This window comes from Trichomonas vaginalis, chromosome I (assembly GCF_026262505.1).
Source record: "Trichomonas vaginalis G3 chromosome I, whole genome shotgun sequence".
In the NCBI taxonomy this organism is placed as follows: Eukaryota; Parabasalia; order Trichomonadida; family Trichomonadidae; genus Trichomonas; species Trichomonas vaginalis.
In genome coordinates this window covers 11,911,845-11,938,834 of record NC_067203.1, presented here as the reverse complement: position 1 = coordinate 11,938,834, position 26,990 = coordinate 11,911,845, and the positions used below count along the sequence as shown (strand labels likewise).

At 31.0% G+C, this 26,990-nt stretch overlaps 10 protein-coding genes across 10 annotated transcripts, besides 2 other annotated features; 6 read left to right on the top strand and 4 right to left on the bottom strand.

Annotated features, from left to right (window-relative positions):
• Positions 1–202: 202 nt before the first annotated feature.
• Positions 203–4,632, top strand: TVAGG3_0971660 (A-type inclusion protein-related family; the record flags this gene model as incomplete). The annotated part of the gene is made up of 1 exon (XM_001330041.1): positions 206–4,591. The coding sequence occupies one exon, from the start codon at positions 206–208 to the stop codon at positions 4,589–4,591; it is 4,386 nt and encodes a 1,461-aa protein (XP_001330076.1).
• A 1,117-nt stretch (positions 4,633–5,749) lies between these two features.
• On the top strand, positions 5,750–6,037 carry TVAGG3_0971650 (uncharacterized protein; the record flags this gene model as incomplete). The annotated part of the gene is made up of 1 exon (XM_001330040.1): positions 5,750–6,037. The coding sequence occupies one exon, from the start codon at positions 5,750–5,752 to the stop codon at positions 6,035–6,037; it is 288 nt and encodes a 95-aa protein (XP_001330075.1).
• Positions 6,038–6,542: 505 nt separating this feature from the next.
• Positions 6,543–6,671: a mobile genetic element.
• Positions 6,672–7,449: 778 nt separating this feature from the next.
• On the top strand, positions 7,450–7,737 carry TVAGG3_0971630 (uncharacterized protein; the record flags this gene model as incomplete). Its single annotated transcript, XM_001330039.1, has 1 exon — positions 7,450–7,737. One exon carries the CDS (start codon positions 7,450–7,452, stop codon positions 7,735–7,737), a length of 288 nt encoding a protein of 95 aa, XP_001330074.1.
• Positions 7,738–8,507: 770 nt separating this feature from the next.
• Positions 8,508–10,042, bottom strand: TVAGG3_0971620 (protein kinase protein; the record flags this gene model as incomplete). The annotated part of the gene is made up of 1 exon (XM_001313918.1): positions 8,656–10,029. The coding sequence occupies one exon, from the start codon at positions 10,027–10,029 to the stop codon at positions 8,656–8,658; it is 1,374 nt and encodes a 457-aa protein (XP_001313921.1).
• Positions 10,043–10,222: 180 nt separating this feature from the next.
• Positions 10,223–10,843, bottom strand: TVAGG3_0971610 (Ankyrin repeat family; the record flags this gene model as incomplete). The annotated part of the gene is made up of 1 exon (XM_001313917.1): positions 10,223–10,843. The coding sequence occupies one exon, from the start codon at positions 10,841–10,843 to the stop codon at positions 10,223–10,225; it is 621 nt and encodes a 206-aa protein (XP_001313920.1).
• A 386-nt stretch (positions 10,844–11,229) lies between these two features.
• Positions 11,230–12,937, top strand: TVAGG3_0971600 (protein ubiquitination; the record flags this gene model as incomplete). Its single annotated transcript, XM_001313916.2, has 1 exon — positions 11,233–12,933. The coding sequence occupies one exon, from the start codon at positions 11,233–11,235 to the stop codon at positions 12,931–12,933; it is 1,701 nt and encodes a 566-aa protein (XP_001313919.1).
• A 415-nt stretch (positions 12,938–13,352) lies between these two features.
• On the top strand, positions 13,353–14,645 carry TVAGG3_0971590 (spectrin binding; the record flags this gene model as incomplete). Its single annotated transcript, XM_001313915.1, has 1 exon — positions 13,353–14,645. The coding sequence occupies one exon, from the start codon at positions 13,353–13,355 to the stop codon at positions 14,643–14,645; it is 1,293 nt and encodes a 430-aa protein (XP_001313918.1).
• A 351-nt stretch (positions 14,646–14,996) lies between these two features.
• Positions 14,997–17,960, bottom strand: TVAGG3_0971580 (importin beta family; the record flags this gene model as incomplete). Its single annotated transcript, XM_001313914.1, has 1 exon — positions 14,997–17,960. The coding sequence occupies one exon, from the start codon at positions 17,958–17,960 to the stop codon at positions 14,997–14,999; it is 2,964 nt and encodes a 987-aa protein (XP_001313917.1).
• Positions 17,961–18,214: 254 nt separating this feature from the next.
• Positions 18,215–19,254: a mobile genetic element.
• A 59-nt stretch (positions 19,255–19,313) lies between these two features.
• Positions 19,314–20,610, bottom strand: TVAGG3_0971560 (prolactin regulatory element binding protein family; the record flags this gene model as incomplete). Its single annotated transcript, XM_001313913.2, has 1 exon — positions 19,439–20,578. The coding sequence occupies one exon, from the start codon at positions 20,576–20,578 to the stop codon at positions 19,439–19,441; it is 1,140 nt and encodes a 379-aa protein (XP_001313916.1).
• A 2,984-nt stretch (positions 20,611–23,594) lies between these two features.
• On the top strand, positions 23,595–26,739 carry TVAGG3_0971550 (the record flags this gene model as incomplete). The annotated part of the gene is made up of 1 exon (XM_001313912.1): positions 23,595–26,702. One exon carries the CDS (start codon positions 23,595–23,597, stop codon positions 26,700–26,702), a length of 3,108 nt encoding a protein of 1,035 aa, XP_001313915.1.
• Between the last annotated feature and the right edge of the window lie 251 nt (positions 26,740–26,990).

Here is a 26,990-nt window from a genome sequence, read left to right as displayed (position 1 = left end):
ACTGTATTCGTTTTATTAGAAGGCTATTAGAAAATAGAGATAAAAATTTTGGCGGCAAATTATTTTCCGTTACCAGGAAAATTCTTGTTGGAATAACTATTTTATTGAAGGCCAATTCATTTCCTAATGAAATGGTCAGTCAATTTCATTTTTTTGAATTCAGTAAAAAAAATTTACATTTCGATGTAAACACAATAAATTTAAAATGGAGAATAACTCCGGCTCTTTTGATTCCCGGGGAGCCCAAGATCCGCTTTCACGAGTTCATCCACTTGTGCACACGGTTGGGCTTCTTCTTCAGCAGAATTCCAATCAAATTTCTAATAATCAACCACTTAAAAACGAAATCTACTCAACCATCAATGAGCAAGTCCAGAATGCACTTGAAAACTCACGTACAACAATGTGTGCTTATGCTTCTAGTCCAAGTTCATTTACAGATTCATTAGTTCTTTGCGTCGCATTAAATGCCTTGTTAAATACACAAACAAGCAAGTTAACTAATGCAAATGAAGAACTTGAATCTCTCAAGCAAGAGAATAACGCTCTAAATGAACGCGTAAAGGATTTACAAGCAAATAATGATGAAATATTACAGCAGTTAAATAACTTTAAGGGTACGCCTTCAATGAATAGACAAATCAGCGACTTAAAGCAAGACTTACAAGATGCAAATTCGGCTATAAAGATGCAACAACAGAAATATCAAAATGAAATTGAGCAGTTAAAGCAAAAGCTTCAAGAAGCAAAGAATATGCATGAGGAATCAGAATCTCAAGTTTCCCAGATGCAATCCGAGGATATTAAGTACAAACGCGAAGTTGCCAAAAATTATCAAATTATTGCAGACGCTTTCGATGTCCCGACTACACAAGATGGCAACGCAATGATTGCCGCAATTAAACAGCGCTTCTTACTCGATCCAAACGATACAAACATGGTTCAAAGTATTTTGACACAAATTCGCACTGTTTCTAAGAAATACAACCAACTTCTTGGAAAATTCAATGTTGGCGCCAATTCTGAGAACCCACAAGCCGAAATTACAGAAAATGTTGAGAAAAGTTATTCCCGCAGCGTTTTAGCTCAACTTAGATCAGAATACGAGATCGATCCATCAACTACAGATATTATTGACGCAGTCCATGACATTTCCGCCAATCCAACAACAATCTTAGAAGATATGATCAAATCCTTCGATCTTCCAGAAGAAACGAAGCAAGACGAGCTTGTAGATGCCATCAAATCCAAGTTTGCCGGTTCATTCCAAGAAGAAGAATCAGTTTCTCCAGCGGCAATTGCTCTCAAAGAAGAAAACGACCAATTAAAGCAGAAACAACGTCTCCAAGAGATGCTTCTCGGCATCATCAGTACTCCTCCAGTTGTTTTCGAGCGCTACGGTGAAGAAACATCCGAAATCCAAACTCGTGATCTTGATATCGAGAACGATCTCGAAAACGAGAACATAACTCATATCCAGAACATCGCATCTGACCTTGACGAAGCCCAGAAGACCCTCGAGCAGTACCAGGAGATCCTCAAAGACAACCAAAGGAAACTTGACGAACTTACAAAGTCCAGAGACGAACAGATCCAAGCCGCGAAGAGAGAAATCAGGAATACTTACAAATTCAAGCTCGAAAAGCTCGAAGGAATCGTCCAAGCCCTCACTCCGAACGAACAAATCATCGACCAATTAAAGAGGAAACTGAAAACCGTCAGCCAAACAAACAAAGAATTAGCGAACAGAGTTGTTGAATACGAGAAAGCTGTAGAAGATTCTAATGCAGAGAAAGAAGCTCTTCAATCACAGCTGAACAGTATCCAACAACACGTTCAAGATCTCGAGAAAGAGAACGACCAAATTCATCAAGATTTGGGAAGTTCTCAAAAACTTCTTCAAAAATCTTCAGAAAAATCCGAAGAACTCGAGAAACTCCAGCAGATCATCAGTGATCTCACAATGAATAACCAGACAGCTAATGAAGAACTCTCGGACACAATATCACAGAGAAACGACTTGTTGACATTGATAAACAAGCAACAACAAGTAATTGTCAGTTTGGAAGAAACCGTTCAAAGAAGAGAAGAAAAAATTGACAATTTACAAACTACACAAAAACAAGAATCAGATGATGATATTGTTGTTGTCAAGAGGGATCTCGAACAAGATGATTTAATAGCTGAAGCACTAAGTGAAGTTCCTCTTCAAAACAGAGATGATGATTTGAATGATTTGAAACAAATTCAAAATTCAGAAGAAAATGATCGTGAAAAATCACTTCGAGCTTTGATTTTGTTGTTAACAAAGCTGAATGAAACAAACAAGCAGAACCAAGACTTGTTGAAGGAGAAGGAAGAATACAATGACAAGAAAGAAATCATCAACAAACTCAAACAAATGTTGAATCAACAACTTTCTTTCATTGAAAAAATTTTGTCAGGAAATGACAAAGACGTCAGTGATGACATCAAGAAATCTCTCACAGAGAATGTCGCAAGGATCCATGATTACCTCGAGCAGGAAGCACAGGCTTTCACTGAGGAATCATCCCTCTTCGACACATTAAACATAAGAGCTGATCCCCTTCAAATGAAGAAAGGTTTAGAAGATCTTTTCGACCAGTTCGAAACAATTGATACAGATGAAGGTGCACAACTACTAATACTTTTAAGACAGGCAATCACTGCTGCTATGATACTCAAGAGATACGCATCAGAAGCAATGAAACAATGCCAGAAATCTGCAAATGAACTCAAATTACTAAAAAGTGACATGGACAATTTCAGAAATGAATGCGAACGCAGGGCAAACAACAAGATGAGGGAAGCAGAGATAAGAGGTGAAGAAGTCGCTAAAGAGAAGGAAGATGTCGAAAGAAAACTCACAGGAATTCAAAATATTTTGAGAGCAAATTTGACAAATCCTGATGCTTTGAATGCAATTGATGATTGTTTGAAGGAACTAAACAACGGAGCTGATTTCAACCTCAATGAAGAAGAACTTCAGAAATCAGTTGAAGCAGAATTGATCGAAAACCGCCGAAAATTGAGAGAAACCGCTCAACAATTAGAAGAAACGAAGACAGAATTAGAAGAACTCAGAACTACAACGACAAGAGAAATCGAAGAGATCCAACAAGCATCTGGACAATTACAAGATGATGCACAAACAATAATTCACAACCAAGGCGATGAATTGTTGAAATTAAAGGATGATTTGAAGAACGCAAAAGAACAGTTCGAAAAGATGAAACAAGAGTTTGCAGAGATCAAACAGACAAATGATGACTTAAAGAACAAACTCACAAATGAAAAGAAGAGAGCTGATGACGCAGAGAAGACAAAACAAGAAGAAATAAACAGAATTAAAGAAAAAGCTTCATCAAAAGTTGGCAAAGTAATGAAGATACTTGCTCAAGAACAGAAAGCAAGAATCGACAAACTTTCTAACAGAATTAAGAATATACAACATGAATTACGTCTAAGAGATGAAGAAATACAACAAAAGGATCAAATAATTCTTGAACAAAATGAATCAAATGAAAAATTGTCTCAAAACTGCACACAGATTGAAGAAGACCTCAAACAGAGTAAAACAGAGTCTGAGAACACAATCAACGACTTAAACAACAAGATTAGAGAACTCTCTGAACAAAACAAGTCATTGGAAGTCCAAAACAAACTTTTGAACACAACATTGAAGACAAATGAAGAAAAAATGAAGAGAGAAAAGAAATCACAAGAAAGTGAATCGAAACTCAAACAGTTCAAGCAAGAAAGTGAGATCCAAAAGAGAATAGACGAAGTAAATGACGAAAACAACCAAAAGAACAAAGAATTTTTGAGACAAATCCAGTCAATTTTCATTGATTTGGCTGATTTCACAAAACCACTCAATAATTCTTCTGTTTTGCATTTGCTTTCCGATGTCATTGACAAGATGAAGTTGTTGACAAGAGATGCAGAGAAAGCAAACGATTACGAACGCCAGATCAAAGAAATCAGGACAATTACAAATTGTTCTAAAGGAATGAGAACAACAGCTGCTGTTTCTGATTTGTTACAAAACAACAAAGAATTGAAAGAGCAAATCTCTCAAAACAATAAAGAACAGAACCCACATTTAGTTGAGAAACAACTCAATGATTGGGAGGAATGGGGTAAGAGAATGCACAAGGTTTGCGCTTCTTCAGTAGCTCTTCCAAGTGATTCTAACAAACTTAGAACTGAACTTGAAACAGCTTTGTTCGCTATGACATCTGATAAAACTTTGATGAACAAGATGGATTTGTTGAGGTCCCAAAAGAGATTACTTAAAGCTGTTGACGGAGAAGCTTTGAAACAACAAAAGAGTTCATCTTCTCCTAGTTTAGTTCCAGTTATTTGTTTGTTGATGTTTACTCGTAGATTGATGAAAATTGCAAAAGTTTTGCCAAGTCAGATTTCATTCACTACAAAACCTGATGATGTAAAAGTTCCTGTAAACGAAGAAGTTGACGAACAACAGCCAAAAAGTCCCAAAATGAAATCTCCAAAGTCTAATTCCAAATCAATTTCATCAGTCTTTGGTTCTTCTGTATTGAATTAACATATTTTTTTATTTACTTTTAATTAAACTTTTTTTTATTTATAAAAAAATTATCTTTTTTTTCATATGACAGAAAGGGTTATTTTAGAGGGAAAAAAAGTAAAAAAGATGATCAAAATTCACTCAATTTTCCACTTTTTAATTCTAAATTATTATTTTTTTTTAATTAATTAAAAATCAACTATAAAATGCTTTAATATTCCCACCCTTAATGTTGAAGCTCAGGAGCCCTTCAGCATGCCAAAGGTGAAAAATTGAGTGAATTTTGATCGTCTTTTTCTATTTTTTTTCCACTCTAAAATGATCTGACAGAAATCTCCTATGAGTGTAGAAAGTTTAATTTTTTTTCTTCAGGAATAAGAATGATGTATAATGACAATCACAGCTACTAAAATTTAAGTGTATACTTATACCCATCTGACTTTAATTCAAATTCCCGACAATTGACATGAAGATATTAATGTGGCAGAATTAATTTTTTTTCTGATAATAATATTCATAATTTTCAAAGTGAATATTTCGAGTATTGATTGTTTATCCATGCAAACAATTTATTATTTCATTAGATTAGGCCTGTTCATGCGGTAACCCGCGGTATAATTCCGCGGAAACCACATATCGGGAGAGTTTATGAAAATTACGGAATAAAAAATATACGAAATTATTTTCATTTTTTTTTTTTTTTTGATTTTGGAATTTTTTTCAAGGAAATTTCACTGCAAATATCTTCGATTATGCGAGTCATAGCTGGTTAAAACAAATTCATGAGAAATTAACTAATTTTAATATTTTTACCGCAAGCTTCCCGCAAATTGAATAGGTTTTACCGATTTTTTTGACCCTATTTTACCGCACGGTAATGTTTTTTTCGATTTTGTCCAGGCCTACATTAGATTAACCTATCAAATACAACGATGTTCTTTTGTATATTTAAATTGTCATGATTATATATTTTTGAATATTAAATGTAAAAAAACTGACTATCTGACATATCATAAGGGTAAACTTTTGAAATACTAGTCAACCATTGTTAAGAAAATATTACATTGCAATAAATACATTTATTTTAATATTTGATTTTGAAGCCGAGAGCCGTTTGGTATTTGCATTCAAAACAATTTCAGACAAAAAGTGAATTGAACACAGTCAATTTTTTTAATGAAAAACACCCAAATTAAAATCAAGAGCTTCATCATTGATGAAGGGAAAGAAACAGAAAAGAAATACGAATGCAACGATGCAGGGTTACCACGACTCGATCGAAAGAAGAAACGCAAATTAATTGATATTCAGGACATGTATAATAAAATCGACGGCCCCATCGATCAGCAAGATTCAACATTAGATGTTTCACCATTTCAGGAATTCAATTTTAGTCCGATTCAAGAGATTTGTATACATGAACCATTTGATGAAATTACTTTGAAATACCAAAATAACATATAATAGAAACCCATAATTTGTTCTATCAAATGATGTTACATGTATAGTACATATAATTCGCGTTTATTAACATTGAATTTCTTTTAAAAATGTTCCAAATATGTTGAACAATTTAGTAAACATGTTAAATTGATTATCATGCTATTTAAATATAAAAAAATTTATAAAATTGAGCTACAAAATATTTATTTTTAACCAATGAAAATGATATTTGTATATCAGAGTAAAAGTCAATTTAAACATGCATTCGAAGAAATAGTTCGCAATAAAAACTATATAATATATTCACTGTTTTATATTATAATAATAAACATGAAATTATTATATTATTTATATGAAAAAATGATCAAAAGAAGATGTATTCATTCTGAAAATTTTAATAATTTGGTATTTTTTTGAATTTTGACTTCATAACCAATTTTTTTGACTTCATAACCGTTTCTTTTAAATATTCCGCAACAGAATAAACATAATTGCAACTATTCCAAATTGCTAAAGTTATTCCATATTAAGGATACACTTTCTCCCATCTGACTTTAATTCAAATTTTTGACAACTTGTGTGAAGCGTCATTGAAAATTAACCTTAAACATCTGAATTGAAAGCCATATCATAGGGGCGTAAATAAGCACTCTTAATTGTGATCTTGAAATTATTTTAATTTTTCACTACAAAAATAAAGAATTTTGATGCTCAATTTTTAGTGAGGATGTTTTATTGTCGTCTGGAAAAAGTGACAAAATTATTATTGTCGTCTAAAAAGGTGACAAATTATTATTGTCGTCTGGAAAAGTGACAAAATTATCATTGTCGTCTAAAAAATAGATTTTTCAAGCATGTTTCGGTACCTAAATAAAGGAAGAACATCAATTCCATCTATGTATATAGTATGCAAACACGCATGATATATGGAGTAGCTCTTTATCTGGCTAAAAATCCTATTATTTGAAAATTCGCATTGTCGTCTAAAACCGCCAGACGACAATAATAATACCCCATTTTTAGTAATGCATGATTATAATTTTTATCCTTCCAAGTATTTAGAGGGTATTAGATTCTAAAAAATGAATATCATTGAATGTCATTGTTCTTAGTCAATAGCTAAATTAAAGTCAGATGAGCCTATGTACTATGCTCTTTCATTTTATATTCCTAAGAGTTCTCGAAGAAAAGATTCAGATTTATCATCAAAATAGTTGTCTTTGAGTTTATTAAGTTCAATACTATCGGGTGAAGGAGTTTTCCGTTTTGAGTTGATATAAAGTATTGAAAGAGTCAATATAATTCTTAAATTTATTCATGAGTTCATCATACAAACGTGAATTCATACTTTGAAATGATTTTCCAAACAAAAAATATAAAGTTATCAAAAAATTTGATTAAAAAAAGTGAATTGAGCCAGGTCAGTTTCTTTAATGAAAAACTCCCAAATTAAAATCAAGAGCTTCATCATTGATGAAGGGAAAGAAACAGAAAAGAAATACGAATGCAACGATGCAGGGTTACCACGACTCGATCGAAAGAAGAAACGCAAATTAATTGATATTCAGGACATGTATAATAAAATCGACGGCCCCATCGATCAGCAAGATTCAACATTAGATGTTTCACCATTTCAGGAATTCAATTTTAGTCCGATTCAAGAGATTTGTATACATGAACCATTTGATGAAATTACTTTGAAATACCAAAATAACATATAATAGAAACCCATAATTTGTTCTATCAAATGATGTTACATGTATAGTACATATAATTCGCGTTTATTAACATTGAATTTCTTTTAAAAATGTTCCAAATATGTTGAACAATTTAGTAAACATGTTAAATTGATTATCATGCTATTTAAATATAAAAAAATTTATAAAATTGAGCTACAAAATATTTATTTTTAACCAATGAAAATGATATTTGTATATCAGAGTAAAAGTCAATTTAAACATGCATTCGAAGAAATAGTTCGCAATAAAAACTATATAATATATTCACTGTTTTATATTATAATAATAAACATGAAATTATTATATTATTTATATGAAAAAATGATCAAAAGAAGATGTATTCATTCTGAAAATTTTAATAATTTGGTATTTGTTTTGAATAGTATTGAATTTTGATTCACAATTTTTTTTGACTTCATAATCATTTCTTTTAAATATAGATTGGGATCATTCTAGAGTGGAATAAAGTGGAAATTTGAATGAATTGTAATTGTCTTAATTATAAATGATCGAATATAACGTCGATGAAATATTCCGCAAAAGAATAAACACCATTGCAACTATTCCAAATTGCTAAAGTTATTCCTTATTAAGGCTGCACTCACGCCCATTTGACTTTAATTCAAATTTTTGAAAATTAACCTTAAACATCTGAATTGAAAGCCATATCATAGGGGCGTAAATAAGCACTCTTAATTGTGATCTTGAAATTATTTTAATTTTTCACTACAAAAATAAAGAATTTTGATGCTCAATTTTTAGTAATGCATGATTATAATTTTTATCCTTCCAAGTATTTAGAGGGTATTAGATTCTAAAAAATGAATATCATTGAATTAGAGTCAGATGAGCCTATGTATTATGCTCTTTCAACCTTTTAAAACAAACCGGGAATTCATTTTATATTCCTAAGAGTTCTCGAAGAAAAGATTCAGATTTATCATCAAAATAGTTGTCTTTGAGTTTTTTAAGTTCAATACTATCGGGTGAAGAAGTATCAATATTTGTTTCTTCATTTAGGCTAAGGCCATGTGAAATTAGAATTTCTATGACTTCTTTACTATGAAATCTGATTGCACATTGAATTACAGTTTCCCCATGAGAATCTTTTGCGTTAATATCAGCACCATGTGAGATAAGAAGTTCTGTTATTAACTTATTATTTTGAACCGCAGCATAATGGAGTACTGTTCTTCTTATATTATTAGCTGTGTTTACATATGACATATGAGAAATAAGTAATTCTGCTAAATCTTCGAAATTATTTTCTATTGCAATATGAAGAGGTGTTTCTTTATATTCATTTATTGCATAGACATCAGCACCTTCTGATATAAGAAATTCTACAATTTCCTTCCGATTATACCTTGTAGCATTATGTAGAGCGGTAGATCCAAGCGAATCAGTTGAATTGATATCAGCACCATGAGAAATCAAGTATTTACAAAGTTCTGGAAGGCTATATTGTGTGGATACTGCAAGACATGTGCCAAAATCTTTTGTACTATTTAAATAAACAAAAAATGCTTGAAGATTATAGTATTCAATACATTCATTTAGATTTAATGTGATATGGTATTCATTCATTAAAAATGCAACGAAATCAATGTTATGTGATATAATTGCATATGTCATACATTCTTCATCTGGATCTTGTTCTTTCAAACATTCACTTACGATGTCTGGATTCCCGCCTAAAAACGAGTATTTTAAGCAATTTTGAGTGATTTCCAGTTGAAACTTTGTTCTTAATAACTTGAAGCATTTAACTGCTCCATGAAAACAACACAATTCAAGTAATGAAATTCCATAACTAAATGTTTCATTTCGAGTAAGTGGACTTTGTAGAAGAGTCATATTTGCATCAAAATTTTCGCTTTCAGTATGCATTATAAATGAAATAATGTCATCATTAATAATTGCTTTCGAAATTGCAATTTCCCCATGTATGTCTATAGAAATATCTTCTAAATATGAGTCATGGAAAATAGATGAAACACTTTCAATATCTTTTGGATGATATTCTTCATGAATAAGCTCGGCTAATTTGAAATACGACTTAATATATCTGCGATTATATTTGTGAATGCGTGAAATAACCGTTATTATCTCTTTGGAAGAGAATATATTTGAATCAATCAAATTTGTTTTGATATTTTTGTATATTTTTTTAATTTCTTCTTCGTTTTCCGTTTTGAGTTGATATAAAGTATTGAAAGAGTCAATATAATTCTTAAATTTATTCATGAGTTCATCATACAAACGTGAATTCATACTTTGAAATGTTTTTTCAAAAAAAAAATCATTTGGTCAATTCTAATAATTATACAAGGTACGATGAGAACTTCTTTTTAGCGCCAGTGGTGCAGCCCAAACCACAGGTCGCTCCCAGTTAAAGAGAAGACGATAGTAAAAACAAATGTTAAATAAATTTCGATAAATCAAAATTTTGATTAGCAACAGAAGATTATAAAAGGCTTTCGAAATTATAGATAGAGAAATATGCGATGATTGCCCGCGAAGTATATGAAATAAACTTTAATTGAATTATTTTCAAAAAAAATAAATATTCAATTATGTTTGAATCATATGATTTTCCTTCCTTTTCTTTTCCATTTAATTCTTTTGAAGTTTCTAAGGATGTTGCTACAAATAAATCATTTGTTATGACTTCATCACAATTGGTATCACATTTTGTTAGGCAATCACAGATAATTTCTTCTTCGACAGGTTTAGCATATAGATCTCCATAAAATGAAAGAGGTATTCCTTCTTTTAACTTTTTATCAATATCTGTAGAACCATATGAAACAGGTTCTCCATCAAACTCTGTCGTATTATCATTGGCACCATGTGAAATAATAAATTCTATCATTTCTTTATCATTAAATACTGTTGCACGATCAAGCAATGTGAGTCCAGATATATCTTTTGAATTGACATTTGCAACATGCAAAATAAGAAGTTCTGCAATGTCACAGTAACTACGGCCAACAGCAATATTAAGGGCCGTTTCATCGGCTTTATTTTTTGCGTCAACTTTAGCACCATTTGATATAAGAACCTCAACAACTTTCAAAACCATCATTTAAAAAATACAATTTATAGAGCAATTATGGATAATACCATTATCGTAATGACAAAGTAAAGCTCATATCATTCATTGGTATCAATGAATTTGATGAAGATCACAAAATTAAATTCCAATTATCCAATTTTTTTAAAATGGACATTCATTAATTGAATTATGTTGTTATTATAGAGCAATTGATTGTTTTAAGCTATTAAGATCAAAATTTAACTCATAATCCCGAAAGAAGGAGTCAGGGCTCTTCTAGCAATAATCTAAGCAAGAAAATGGTAAATTATATACAACAATTTATGTGTCTATCCATCTCAAGATAATGATTAATGTTATCAAGCACTCACAGAAAAAAATAAAAATAAAAATTGACGATAGAATATAAAAGTGACAGAATGTTCAAAATTTGGACTCGCAGGCATCTTTTAATCGAGGACATTCCCAATAGTGTTAAACAAGAAGGGCTTCTTGCATTCATTAACAATATGCAAAAAGTTGAGCAATTAGAATATATTTATGAAAGTTTTATGGGTCAAAAAATCTTTCTTCACGCTGCCGTTGTTTTATTCCAAGATAATGTGAATGTAAATCTCTTTCCAGACGATACTAAACTCATTTACAAAGAAAAAAAGCTACGAACATATCATGATTTAGAAGAACGCATCAACCATCAAGCATTTTTATATGGAATCGATTCAAAAACGACAGAAGATGACATAAGAAACATGTACAGAAAGTTTAGAGTAACTACAATCAAAATTTATCCTTTTGAAAAACAATTTCATTCGTATGCGATGCTTTATTTCAAGAAGGCACGTGACAGAGATGCATGTATGATCTATGCGAACCATTTCCATAACTGGAATCTATACTTTTTCCCTAATGAAAATCAAGTTTTGAAATTAAACTCGTTAACTACTGATATTGAAGTTACAAAAGACGATCCAAAGGTCACATTTAAGTTTGACCGTTTCGAATTACATGCTAATCTCAAAAGATTCTCTTCAATCGCCAAAAATGTTCTTGAATCTTCCTCAATTAATGATTTTCCAGGCGATCACGATATGTTTTTGAAATACATAGATGGAAACGAGATCATTGTCTCGCCAAACCAAATACCTTTCCTAAAAAGTATTGGAAATTATTTCAAAATTAACCAATTGTCAGAACTTCGCCTCACTCCGTTCATCAATTTCGACAACATAATCTACTTCCTTAACATTTGCCAGTCTAAAAAAGAACTTGGAGAAATTATTAATTTTATTGGTTCAGAATATGCGAGATTGACACATAACGGCAGGATCAGAAACATTCCTGCAGCCTATCTTACAGAACTGATTGAGAAATTACCTGCTCCTGGCCTCACAGAAAAACATATCTTTAAATTGTACATGCAGAACACGAGAGAGAACGACAACCCTACTCCTCTTCTTAAGAAGATTGATTTCGACTCATTGAAGGTCTCAGAAGTCTCTAAAATCGTCATGGACAAGAGAGTTTCGATAAATGATTTTCATGATCAGATTGTTTCGCTTACAAACAAGAAAGTCGATATCCAGCAATTCTTAACTGTCCAATACGATCCAGAAAGACCTCTCAACGGCGTATTTTCCTTCATTTTCGAACGAGATGGAGCAAATAACTTCAAAAACGCCGTCCAAGCTGAAGCTTCTTCCACCATCAAGACAGAACCAACCAATAATACAGGTGATGTCTACTGTATCATCGATCCGAAGTCAGGAAACTACTTTTCCTCAAAAACCGTCCCTCAACAATGGGTGAAGTTCACTTTTGCTCATGAAGAACTTCAGTTAAGTCACTACTCTATACAGAGAGCGGATATGTCCTCTCCATTCATCAAGAGCTGGGATTTGAGTGGCACAAAAGATGGAATTAACTGGGTTGTCCTGGATTCTGTTTCTAATTCTACTGCTTTGTCTAAACCAAGTTCAATCATAACAAGACCAATTCCAAAATCAGATTTCTACAAGAGTTTCAAGATTGATCACACAGGAACAAATTCTAGAGGTTATGATACACTCATCTTGCAGAAAGTTGAGTTCTTTGGTGCTCTAAGAGAACAAGAACAGGATTAATAAAAGAAATTGTTATATTTTTATATTTTAAAATGAAAATGAATTTTTGTCACTTTTTCAGACGTCAATAAAAATCCTTGAATATATGATATAAATAACTCTGAATTGATGCTGTTCAAAAAGAAATACTCAAGGATGTCTTTCTGTAAATAGTGATACTTTAATTGAACTAATTTTAGGTCTCTTACGGGAGACTTAAAAAAGTTTACAACTATTTAAATTTAAAGAGTTTTGAAATCCTTGAAAATTTTTCCAAAAACAGGCGCCTAAGTTCGATGCTACGTTATTTTCCGGTCTAAATAGTAGAATTAAGCGTTCACATCGAAATTATAGGGGGTTTTCTCTTGTCTAAAAATGCTGTATTTTTTTTTTTCAGTTATACAATCTATGAAAAAAAAAATCCAACAATTCATTTTTCTATGGTAAAATTTCACAAGTTGTGTAATGAATTAACACGTGTTAGTTTTCTTACAGAATATGGACCATTAAATATTAACATTAATGGTCGAACAATCAAAACAAAAAAGTCATCAGCAGTTTGTTTTTCAGATTTAATCAAAGAAAAGTACATTATCAATAAAACAATAAGATCAATTGAAGCAAATCTAGATCTTAAATGCGAAGATTCTATTGATATAGTTATAAACTTTCTTGATACAGGAAAACTTGAGTTTGAAGAAGATGAACCACATTATCATGACATCTTTGAAATCGGTAAACATTTTGGTAATCAACTATTCATACAATTGTATATTGAGCATGTTAAACACGACAAATCTATTACTAACGAAAACGTTTTTGAAAAGTATGAAGTTTCAGTTTTCGAAAAAGACATTAGAAGTGAAAACGAATGTATTGAATTCATTTCATCACATTTATACTGTTTCGATGAGAATGATATCATTGAACATTTTTCAAAATACGGCTATGAATTCTGTGAGAAAATATTGCAATCGAAAACATTAAAAGTTGAAAACGAAGATCAATTATCTTTATTACTTTTAGAAATCTGCAAGAATAACAATACATTATTCGATTTATTTCGATATATCAACTTATCATTTTGTTCATGTGAAATATATGACAGAATTTATACATTTTGTATTGAACATTCATTCGAAACAGTTCTTCTTTCTATATATAACGAAACATTAAAGAAATATCATTCAAATCTTGGAGCAAATATTGAAATCTCGAAAGACCCTATTTCATCATTCGAAAAGCCTTTAATTAAAAATCAATTTACAATCTCAAATAATTCTATATATGTTTATGAAATTGTAAAAGCTTCTGAAGAAATTAAAATGGAATTTACAGCTTCATCTGTATTTAGTGGAAGTTTATCAGATATAAATTCTTATAGAAATGATTGTGATTTCTATACTCAAAATGATTCTAATTCATGGATAAAAGCTGATCTAAAAGGATATAAATTATGCCCAACATCATATATTTTACAATCAACATGCGCAGATGATCCTGATCTTTTGAGGAGATGGAAGTTAGAAGGAATCAAAGAAGATGGAACAACAGTTGTTTTAGATAACGATAAATATTATGAATTTAAGAGGTCTGAAATCAAAGAATTTCCGCTTCAAACAAACGAATATTTTGTATCTTTCAAAATAACTCAAACCGGAGAGAGTGCAGATGGTGATCACTTTTTTAATTTAATTGTTTTTGATTTCATAGGGTTGCCAATAAAAATATAATAAATCCTGTAAATAGTTTTTATAGTAATAACTACGAGACAAAAGGATAAGTAATCAATCTTGAACAGTTTACAGAATAATTTGTATAATATCTCGCAATTTAAAAGTGAACTTGCACTTATTGTCTCGCAGTTTGAATAAATTTCAATATTACTTTCAGACTACATTTCAATATCAAGAAATAAACTCTTTTTCTTTCGTGGGGTTTCTTGTTCAAATTTTTGATAGGGATTCACTCAATATTGAGGCAGGAAAACGATAGGGAGAATTTACCTAGGTAAATAGGTTTAGGTAAAAAGTTTATATTAATCTTTATATCTCTAAGAAAAAAAAATCTAAAAATATAATATTTCATTCATAAGGGCCCTTTGAAACATAGTTAGTAATTGATTGAAGTGTTGATTCTGATAACTTGTATTGTTGAATAAGTTCTTGATTTTCGAGTGCTGATTTGAATCCATCATAAAAAATTTGTTTAAATGATTCGAATTCTGATCTTTCATTAACTAATGAAACTAATGTAGAATAAATGTTCTCTGCTTCAATATCATCACCTCGAACTGGTAAATGTGCGGTGATGCATGAAATGCATTCTTCCCATGGAATATCATCTGGGAACTTCTTCATGAATGTGCACAAAAGAGAAATACAATCTGAAATAGTACTGAAATAGTGCATTTCACTAGTTTCATCTGATTGAAGGATATCAAGAAGTCGTTCGATTATTCCTTCTAAGTGTTTGTAAACAATCTGTGGTTCTTTCTCGGTGATGGACATTATACCGAGAATTGGCTCTGGAATAACTGAAAAATCACAAATATCGATATTCATGAATTGTTTAACAACAAATTTCTTTGGAATATCGGGTAATTCTGTAGAATTGTACAACTGTCGCAGAACACCAAGATACTGTGATTTCTCGAAATTAGAGTCTTCTTTCATAAGTTTGTTTCCGTGATCAAGAAACTCATTGAGAGGGAACATCTGTGGGAACATTGTTGCAACACTAGCAAGGAATCGATATAATCGTGCTGAGTTATCAAGGAATGTACCATCATCGTCATCGAAGTCTTTCTTGAGTGTGATTGTAGCTTGTTTCAAAACTTCTGAAATAACTGATTCGTCTGGAATGACGTTGTTTTCAAATAAACATGCAAAGTATTTGAATGATGATGCTTGAACGAAATTGGATTCTTCCAAGTTTTTAATTGCTGCTTCATAGAATGAATTTAGTTCGATTCCTTGTGATGCCTTTCTGATCGATAAATATGAAGCAGCTTGTGATGCTGCAACTTGGATGTCCTCGGATCCGGAGCCCATCATGTTCAAGATCATATTCATCCATTCTTCATCGTTTTCGGGTGAAAGTTCTGGATAGTATTTATAGATCATTCTAACCATTAAAACTGCATCATGGATATATCTGATTTGTAACTGTTCTCTCGATTCTTCGAAATCTTCTTCTTCGTCATCAATATCATCTGCATTTTCGTCTGAGTCGTTTTCATCTTCTGGAGCGGTTGTGATATACAAATTCATAGCGTGTTCGACAATAGAAATGATTTGGTCTTTGTAATACATAAGAATTGGACTCTTGATCAAAATCATGTTTTCGATTGCAACAATGATTGCGGATCGAATTTCCAAATCATCGGTTTCATATGATCCAATGATATACTCTAAAGAAATACGAAGTTGTTCTTCTGGAGTATTTTCACAGAATCTTAACATGTTACCAAGTGCTTCAATGACATTTTGTTTCAATGTTGTGTCATCGTTTTCGGCCAAATTAACCCAATCACTAATTAAACTGAATAAGTCTTCCGAGAATCTAGTGACTTGGATTCCAAGAGAAAAGACCAAATTAGAAAGAACATTGATGCATTTAGAAGGACAAACATCATTATCAATGAATAATTTAATACGTTGTAACAAAATTGTTGCATCATCAATAGATTCGATGTTGATTGTTGATAATATTTTTGCAATTGCATCGAATGAATGTTCTAAGATAGAGACAACATCTGGATTAGTGATATCGATTTCATCTTGGCAGATCATGCTGATTAATGGTCTTAAAATGTTGTTTCCGATAGAATCTTGTCCTTCTTGTAACAATTTGCCAATTTCTTCAATAGACATGACTGATACCTCTTGGACACAAAGATTGTCGTAGTTAAGACGTTGGACAAGATATTCGCAGATGTCATCAATGTGCTTCATAACTGATTCACTAGAATGTTCGATGCAGTTATATAATGAAATAATTTTAGCTGCAAAAAGTGATGGATTTTCGTCGTCATCGTGAACTTGAATTGCTTGTAATAATTCGTTGAAGAAACTACGGCTTCTGATGGTTGTACTAGCTGTTTCAATTGTGCCAAGAATGAAGATCATGTCCTCTTGGTATTCATACAATTTGTCTTCTAAAAACAGTTGTGATGCTGTTAATATTGTATGTTGTAAAATTTGTGGAACTTTTTCGCGTAATGACTTACCGAAACGTGCAATAAGTTCTTCAATCAATGTATAGATCGGTCCATATAGTTTTGGATCTAATCCTTTTGTATTAAATAAGTTTAGAAGAGAATCTAATAATTCTGGTGCAGGAATATGGAAATCTTCTGTCTTAAAGCAGAAAGCAAGACGTGCTGATATTCTTGCTGCTAGGCTGGCATCGGAAAGTGATGTTTGGAATGCGTTCATCATCAAATCAAATAATAATTGAACACTTTTACTTTCTGTGAGATTTGTGTAGTAGATAATGACAGAAGCAAGACCACAGGCGTGAACAATGATATCGTGATCAGTTGATTGTAATGCTGTAGCTGCTAATTGAGAAAATGCATCAACATCAAATTGTTCTGGGTTTAATTTGGGTATGTAATATTGGGCAAGGTAGAGAGACAATGCTAAATGTGTTGTGTCTCCTTGTGCTAATTGAAAGATGAGATTAAAATATTCTGTCCAAGTTGCAGCATCTGTCTTTAAAATAGTATCAATAGCATGAACTAGAGTAAATGTGATGACATTGTCTGTTTCGTTTGTAAAAATCTCGATGATTGACTTTTTTAGATTTTCTCCGTTTTCATTTCCACAGAAAACAGACTTCCATGTGTTCTTTAGAGTCTTGCCAAGGTTAATGACTGCAGATTGCTTAATAGTTCTGTTATTTGGTGAAGAAAATATTTGTAAAAAGATTGCAATCGCGTCTGGATTCTGATGGAGTTCAAGAAGTGCTTGAGTTACTTGCTGAACTTCTTCTGTTGATGTTGCTGAGTATGACATGCGAAGAAGTTCTGTTACTTCTTCCATTTTTTCTCTAAAATTTTGAGAGGCAAAATCGAGATTTTGTTCGAGCACAAGGTCTTGCACATTTCCTTTTTTATCGAATATTTTAGATATTCATAAGAAAAATAGGATTTTTCACATTGGCATTATGAAATAACAATCAGGATTTTCAAAGATTTTTTTGATTTTTGATTTTTTAATGCAAAACTAAGCCATATGACATGACCAATATGGTAGACATCATTTTAATCTTTCTTTAGGTGCTAAAATCCAGTTAAGGGTGCACACGAGAGGATCATGTAAACTTCAGAATTTAGAACCTTATTTTTAGGCATTATCTTGGCTACCTATTTAGGCTCGAAAAGCAAAAAATATCAAAAAATACAACATGACTCCATTATGACCCTTTCATGGAGGTAGTTTTTATCCGCTAGTATTTTCCCTTTGAATCTCTTTACAATTCGAAATCAAATTCAAAACTCAGTAGAAGAAAGGAAGAATCGACTTACTACGGTTGTAATACGAATAAATACATATATTTAATTATTTTTATTTACATAATAATTGTTTGAAGCTCATATTCCATCAAATTTTTAAATAAAAACATTAAAATGTTGAAAACGTTCATATATTTTAATAGGGTTTTGGCACTTTATTGAGGAATTACTACATACATAGTCGAACTGAACTTGATATTTTGAAATTTAAATTATTTATCAAAATTAAAATTTAACTTGAAATTTATAATTATTTAGTCATATTTGCATAATTCTAAGTAGATTTTGTAAAAAATCAAGAAAGAAAAATTTTCACGTGCTTTATTTTTTCTTTTTTATAATAATACATATTATTATATAATTAACATATTCATAATGTTTCACCCTTTCAAAAATATAATCCTCCTCCTCTCAAATAAACGTACATACGGGTGGCCTCTTTTTTCAAAAAATTAAAATTTGAAATTTTTGGCTCAAATATTAGAGATTTTTTCAACCTTCAACGATATCTGTTGTCTATATCAGACCTCCTTTCTTTTTGATACTTAACATTGTTCCTAAATCTTAGCCGTTAAGGCTGTTCTGAAAATATTTTTTTTTCGAAAAAATTCGAAAAAAATTCTTAAAATTCAAAAATCCCTTAATTCTTGAGGATTTTGGAAAAAAGTTTTTACATGAACATGTGTATATTATATGAAGTATATTGATAAGGTAAAAATCAAATTTTATTGCATATTCATCGAGAAAATAAACTAACGAATCCCTCAAAATTGAGAGGGTAATCCTCCTCCTCTCAAATAAACGTACATACGGGTGCACCCTTAATTTTAAAATATTGTTTCAATAAGCAAGCCTTACAAAAAATTTATGTTCAAACGATGTGAAATTGTTCAATGAAAGTCTCATAGCTGATTGATTGTTGAGTAATGTCTTAAAAAAATTTTTTATTGAATTCAAAATGAGGGGAAAAAATGATAGAATTACAAATATTTGAATAGGTATAGTTTATTTCTTCTTAAGAACTTCGATTTTCTCCTTGATTTCTCCGAATTTGGTCATAATCGCTGTAGATGTTTTATTGTAATAATTTTCTAAGAATTCTTTGGCCAACTGTAAGTCATTTTCTGGTTTTCTTCCTTCGTAGACAACTAAATAAACGTAGAACGAAATAAGGAGCATCAACAACATTAAGAAGATTCCGAACGGTAATAATGATCCCTTTGGCCTTCTTACAACTGCTGATCTTCTATCAATTGAAGATGTAATGACAGCGTCTTCGATTTGAGTAATTGAAGTAATTGGGGATTTATGTACTTCTTTTCTATAGTAAATTTGCTTAAGGGTGTTCCTTTCTAGAACATGAACATCACCATTGCATGTTCCAAGAGCTATTTCTTTTTCATTTGAATGAGCCGCTGTAATTAAAATTTTGATGTGTTCTTTTCTTTTGATTATCTGTAATTTATCATCTTTGTATTGTGCTTGTACTATTAAGCATTTTCTTTCTGCAACATTATTACCACAAACAGTAATGAGGTCGTTATAAACAGAAACGTTTCTTGGCTCGCAGCCAAAATCATCATCAGTAGAAGCTATAACATCCAGATGCTCGTTTGGCTCGAGCATTTTGATTCCTTTTGCGTTTGCTACAAGAATACAGTAAGAATCTGGTTTATGCTTGTAAAAAAGGCCTCTTTGAACAAGTACTTTGCCTGTATCTGATAATGATGTCTCGCTTTTGCCAAGAAGACGAAGTCCTGGCACAGATAAAAGATAAATAACGTTGCTTCCATCAATAGCAATAAGTTTTTTGCTATCTGGTGAAAATTCTATATTGCGGAAGAGAAGTTCTGTAGTTTCTGTATCGAAAGATGAAAGTTCGTGGAATTTCTTATCGAACAATTTGATACAAGGACCAATTGCTGCAGCAATAAACTTTTGGCCATTTGTATCATATGTAACCATTGAAACAACGTCATCAAAATCATATTTGTGAACTAATTGGAGTCCTTTTTTCTCAAGTTGGGCAACTTTAAGAGAGTTATCAATTCCAACTTTAGATTTGCCTCCACCACCTGCAATGTACACTGTTTTCGGAAGGCAACCTGGAGAAACTGAATAAGCTGGGTATCCAATCTCAAACATTTGTCAAAAATGTCGATGAAAAATTATTTTACATTCAAAAAGGGAGAATGTCTATTTCGAAAAAAATAATCGTCTTTCGGTCTATTTCGAAAATAATCGTTCCGATCACGACGATAGACATTAAAATGCATAATTCTCCACCATAGAGTTATTTTAGATCCTTGGCTTTTTAGGCGCTACTAAAGCATACTATTTGCAATTTATTTATATAATAAAAATACTATGTTATGCTTTTTTATGAGATTAATTAGAAGATTGCAAGACAAATTATGATATTTCTCACTATTTTCACATATAATCAGATAGCCTAATACTAAGACTAACGTTTTGTAACTGTGCTATTGTGTTAATACATAAAAAGTATTATGCTTATTTAATTCTAAAAAAAATATTGTGTTTATAAGATAACAATATATTATTTGTGCTAACATATACGAGAATATAACAATAACGCTGTTGTTTAGCCCAAATATATTGTATTTAATATAAAAAATATTATCAATTATTATTTGTGTTTGCAACGAGGCCTTTAATAAATACATAGTTTAAGGTGATGATTCACAATAATAAAATGTGATAATTCTCTTAATTTTTTTTATTATTATGAAATATTTAGCATATCATTAATATAATGGATGATCTGAATTGTATTAAGGAAATCTAAATCTATTCAATGATTAAAATTCGATATAAATCGAGTTAAATCGCAATTGCATAAATTGATTAAGATATTAGGTAGATAGCTGTGGTACATCGTTTAAGTAGTAATGTTTATGAGTGTGTATATGCACAATTTGTGAAAAAACAGTTTTTTGTCTCATATTTCAAAAAAATATCAATAAATCGATTATTAGACAGAATACTTCACCAGTAATGATTGCGTTACGTTATAAATTAACAATTTTGGCCAATCATTCATCTAAAATTGTCAAGAATTTAAAATTTGAATAAAGCTGTTGATTTTATAAGAGATATATATGAGAATTTATCTTTAAAATTAGTCATTTGCTATGATATATAATTGGTTTATCTTAAAAGGTAATATCTATCAAAATTGATTACAAATTTTTGAGAAAAATCATAAATTTTTGCAGAAATAACATTATATACAAATATTAAACTTGATCTACTTACTCAAAAATTCCAAAATAATTTTAGATTTATGATTTTCATAGATTTTTTAACAATTTTTGAATTTATTTTTTATTTTTTGAAAAAAATTTGGAAATTTCACATCATTAAATCACGTTTTTACTATTTCAATAGTTATTTTTACGTTAAGTTGTAATGAATTTACTTATTTTTAAGTGAAAATATAAAATAATGTCAATATTTTAAAAATAATGAGGAATTAGCAAGAATGATCAATGTAACTCTTTCATATATCATCAATTACTACTTGTTCATTTCATTTATAGTGAATGAATATGGTTGAATGCTGCTAACGTATTCATTAACAGCTAAAGTTGAGAACGGGAACATCAAATACTGATTCGAAACAGATTATATTGATGAACTCGTCTCTATTTAATCATTCAAAATTCATATTTCTCGATTATTATTACAAACTCTCTCAAATTAAGCAAATTATACATCATTTTATCAACATTACAATTGCAATCTACATTCAATACGAAATTCAAACGAAATTCTCCATTATTACAATATTTTGATTCATAAATTAACGAAAATGAAATCTTTTATAAATTTCGAATAACTAAACAACGTATAACTCAAATGTACAATCAATAAATGAATTTCAAAGTTTTTTACAGATTCAAAATATCTTTTTAAAATATTCTCATTATCAGCTTCCTTTATGCTCGCATTACACTACAGATATATTTTGCCAGGCAACTACTTTAAAAAATTCGATTTTCAGAAATTTTACATTCTTTTTTTGTTAAAATCGTTCTAATACTAGTGATCCAGATCACTGCTACGATAAACAAATATAGTGCTTACTTTCTTACTTATTATGACTAAAAATTTATTTTTATTATTATTTTGTGCTTTATTTTTCATATATTCACTTCAGCATACTTATTTATCAGAATAATAGAGAGATTACAGGGTCATAATCACATAAAAACTTCTTTACCATGATTAATATAATGAAAACTCACAAATTGTCATTTTATAGGATTTTTCAATATAAAATTATGATATATAGAATATGTTTAGTAAGTTCCCAAACAATCATCAATACATATCATATATAATGAAATTATGATTTTATATAAGAACTTGAACACTTTCTTTACTATATATTTACCTCGGCCTAGACGAGTTATGATCTATGCATATATTCATTCACTTCAAAATACAATCTTTAATAATTTCGCCCTCTATCGTCGTGATCGGGACGATTATTTTCGAAATAGACCGAAAGACGATTATTTTTTTCGAAATAGACATTTTCCCCATTCAAAAAATTGGACAATAAATTTAAAATGATAACAAACTCTAGATGGATAATATTTATCAATTAAAAAAATTGAAAGAAATGAAGTGTATTCAATTAGAATTCCACCAATATTTTGAACTGAGATCAAGCAACCGGAGAATACGTTTGATGTTCAGACAGAGCAGAGTAAACTTTATATATATATGCCGACTGCATTCGAATTCAAATATGATTATTTCATATCCAATGTTGATGCTGTGTGTAATATATGTGACCAGATCACATATGCATCTGCAACAAAAATAAAAGAGATTAACACTCTTTAATAAAGTTGTAGTTCATTTACAGAGAATGAATTTTTATATCTGGTTGTTCATACTTACCTTTATTATATTTACCTTGCATTTCAGCACTTTCCTCAACTATACTCTAACCATATGTTTCAATCTCTTGAAAAATGATTTGATTCAATCATGCATCCAATCCTAGAGATAATTGAATAGATGAATGTGGTGGCATAGTTAAGTCAGGGTTTTAATTTAAATGACCAGTAAAACAATAATCTAAACTTTCTGTTGACATTATTTTTTTTTATAAATTTTCTTCACAATGAAACCTTTTAATAATTACCTTCTTTCGGAGAAAAAGCAGCCTATTCATTGTGAAACAATTACTTTACCAGGCCTTATAAAGAAACGTAGGGTTATGGCGCTTTCAAACTGGGGAATTTCATTATTTAAAGCAAAGCAACCAAAAATTGTCGAACAACATAAGTGGTTCGATATTTCCCAATATGAAATGAATTCAACAACAAATAAACTCGTTTTTAAAGATTCGATTTTGACTTTTGATGTAGAAAATGGTTCTGAATTGCCAAATAAAATAAAATCAGTACTCGAAAAATTAATGACCCAGTCCGAAATTACTGGGATTAATAAAGAATTTCATTCAATTCCAACACAACGGAGCGCATTTGCAAGAATCGTTGCTTTAAATCCAGAAAAAATAAAAGAATTGAATTACTTCCTCCGTACCACACCAGATTCTATCAAAATTACAAACGAAAATTCAAAGTACATTTTTAATTTAATTCCGTTATTACCTGAAGTAACGAGTCTTGAAGTGGAACTCAATGAATCATCACAATTTATGCCGAAATTCCTTAATTTTATTAAGTACGATTCACAATTAAAGCATATTCATTTTATTGGACCATTACCAAATCAGTATTCAGTAATTGCAGAGGCACTCGTTTCAAACATGCATTCCCGACTACAATGCTTATCGTTTACTGACTCAAACCTTTCGCAAGAGCAGTTTTTGACTTTAATTTCGATTTTGAACTCAAGAAACATTTATTCATTGTCATTTCACAATGCTTCACCTAACAGTTATTATTTTTTCTACAATACAGTTGTTCCTAAAATTAGAATTGCTCCAAAATTCATAAATATGAGGTCAACTTCCGGAATTTTACTTCAAAACTTATTGACATCCCGTACAATTATGCTTTCCCTTGATAATTGTAACCTTGAAGTATCAACAATTTTCGAAATTTTGTCATCAAATATAAATAACTTCAAGAATCTTCGTGTTCTTAGTGTTTCTAATAACTTATGTACAAAGACATTTGGAGAAAATTTAGTTCTGCCTAAATTAATCCATACAATTTTCGCAAATGGAGTTCGTTGGTCAGGATTCCATATGAAGGCATTCTTTGAGATACTTTTTGCTAATTTCAATGGAGGTTTATCACTTTCTCTTGCTCAAACTAATGCAAATACTGGAGAATGGAAATCTATTGATGATTTTCTTTCTTTTTCACAGTTCAAATCACTTCAAGTTCTTGACTGGAGTGGAAATCCTATTTCTCGTCCATTTATTTCATTTTTGTCTCGTCAAAAGTTCCTCCAAACCTTAATTTTTAATGATTGTTTCACATTAAACAGACCTGCAGAAGTTAAGCTATTTGCAAACTATCTCGAAGGATCTCCAATCAAGAGACTTGTCATGAATGGAACAGAAGCCACTCATCTTGGAGATAATTTGTCATTAATTTTGAATTCTTTGAAGAAATGCCAGAATATCCGTGAAATAAGTATCGAAAAACATTATGCTCAAAACACATTCTACAATGCTCTTAAAGAATTCGCAAAATCGACAACAAAAAGATGCCTCATTAGTTTTGATGAATCATCACCAGTTTCTTATGCAGAATTATTAGATTTTCTCAATTTCTTCCTTAATGATCCTAATATCAGCACCGTAATTTGTTTCCCTCAGAATGATATCTCAAAGTACATGGGAGTTGAAACAGAATACAGAGATGTTAATCAGCTTCTTGATAAGTTTGCTATGAGATACGCATTTTCAAAGGAATACGAAACAGTTTTTGATAAACCATTCAAAATTCCATGGTTCGCTTACAAATTTGAGTTCCCAGAATATATCACTGAGGAACAATTATCGAGTATTGTGAAACAACGTGGAATTCCGGCCGAATTATTGCAAAATAATTCTTTGAATGTCACACCTTTAGTTAGGGGAGCTGGAGAACCAATAACAACTCCTATATGGAGTGGAACATCGAAGCCAAAGGAAATTGAAGGTGGAAGAAGACACAGACATAGAACTCCAATGACAATTGACAATGAAACGCCAAAAAGGAACTCACCAAATGTTATCATACAGAAGGAACCCAGGAGAAGGCATAGAAGACATGCCAATACATTACAAGGAGAAGATATTCCAGAAAATAACGAAATTAAAGACAGATCTCCTAAAAATAATGAACAAAAGCCAAACATTGAAGAGAACAACCATCATCACCATAGGAACCGTCGTAATCCAACACCTCAACCACATACAACTCATAAGAAAGAGGACAATATCATGAAATCTCCAGAAATTGCTCAAAAAATCGAGCCTTTAAGAAGTTCGAGAAGGAGATCTCAATCTGCAAAGCATCAGCATAAATCTCCATTATGCATCGAAGCCACAAATAATCTTGAAATTGCAGATGACAAAAATCGTTTTGCCAAAACTGAAATCAAGGCTGTTTCATTACTTAAATTAAATAACTCTCCACCTATTTTAGAAATATCTCCTATCAGAGAGATGGAAAAGCCTTTGGTTACAAATTCCCACAAGCATCATCACCATGCAAAGACATTAGCAGGTGATGAAGACACCTCACCAGCTACTCTTCAACCAGATCGTCAAAGGCGTAGACGCAGTGTCGGGAAAACAATTGATGGCTCAGATAACAAAATTGAGCAGAAAAAGACGCCATCTCCAAAGAAGATTGAAGAAAATGAAGATAAAGAACCACAAACTTTGCAACCAGAAAGAAAACGACGCAGAAGGAAGGTTTCTGTGGAACTTCAAAATTTCATTTTGAAAGAAGAGCCAAAATCAAAGAAAGCCGAATCCAGCGAGGAAGAACCACTATTTGTTCCTCCGATTTACTTGCAGAATGATGAAAAACCACCAGAAAAACTTCGAAGGGTTCGAAAACACAGGAAACCTTTGCAGAATGAAGACGATGCCAAATGGAATATGCCAACATTGCCTGTATATCCTGTAAATGACAACATATGGGATGCTTTAAGCGATAATTTTATTCTCGATCAAATGATTGCGGAAATTAAGGCTACTCCAATAGATCTTCATTATCACCATATGCCAGATGATCCAATTAAGGACTCAGATAACTAATATTTTATTTTGTATTTGTCTATTTAAAGAACTATACCATATTGTTTGATAATTGATTGCTCCATTTTTCCCAATAAAATTTACAAGCGTTCGCAAGTGATTCGGTCATGAATCTTATATACTCTTAATAATGAAAGTTAAGAAATTTTTAAAGACTCGTATTTCTTTATTTGTTTGCTTCCTCATGTTTTGATAAAGCTGATGGTAATTTATCTTTTGATGGAGAATAGTTGGTGCCCACAATTGAATTAGATTTTGTCAAATTGTATTCGGAAAAAGATATTTGGT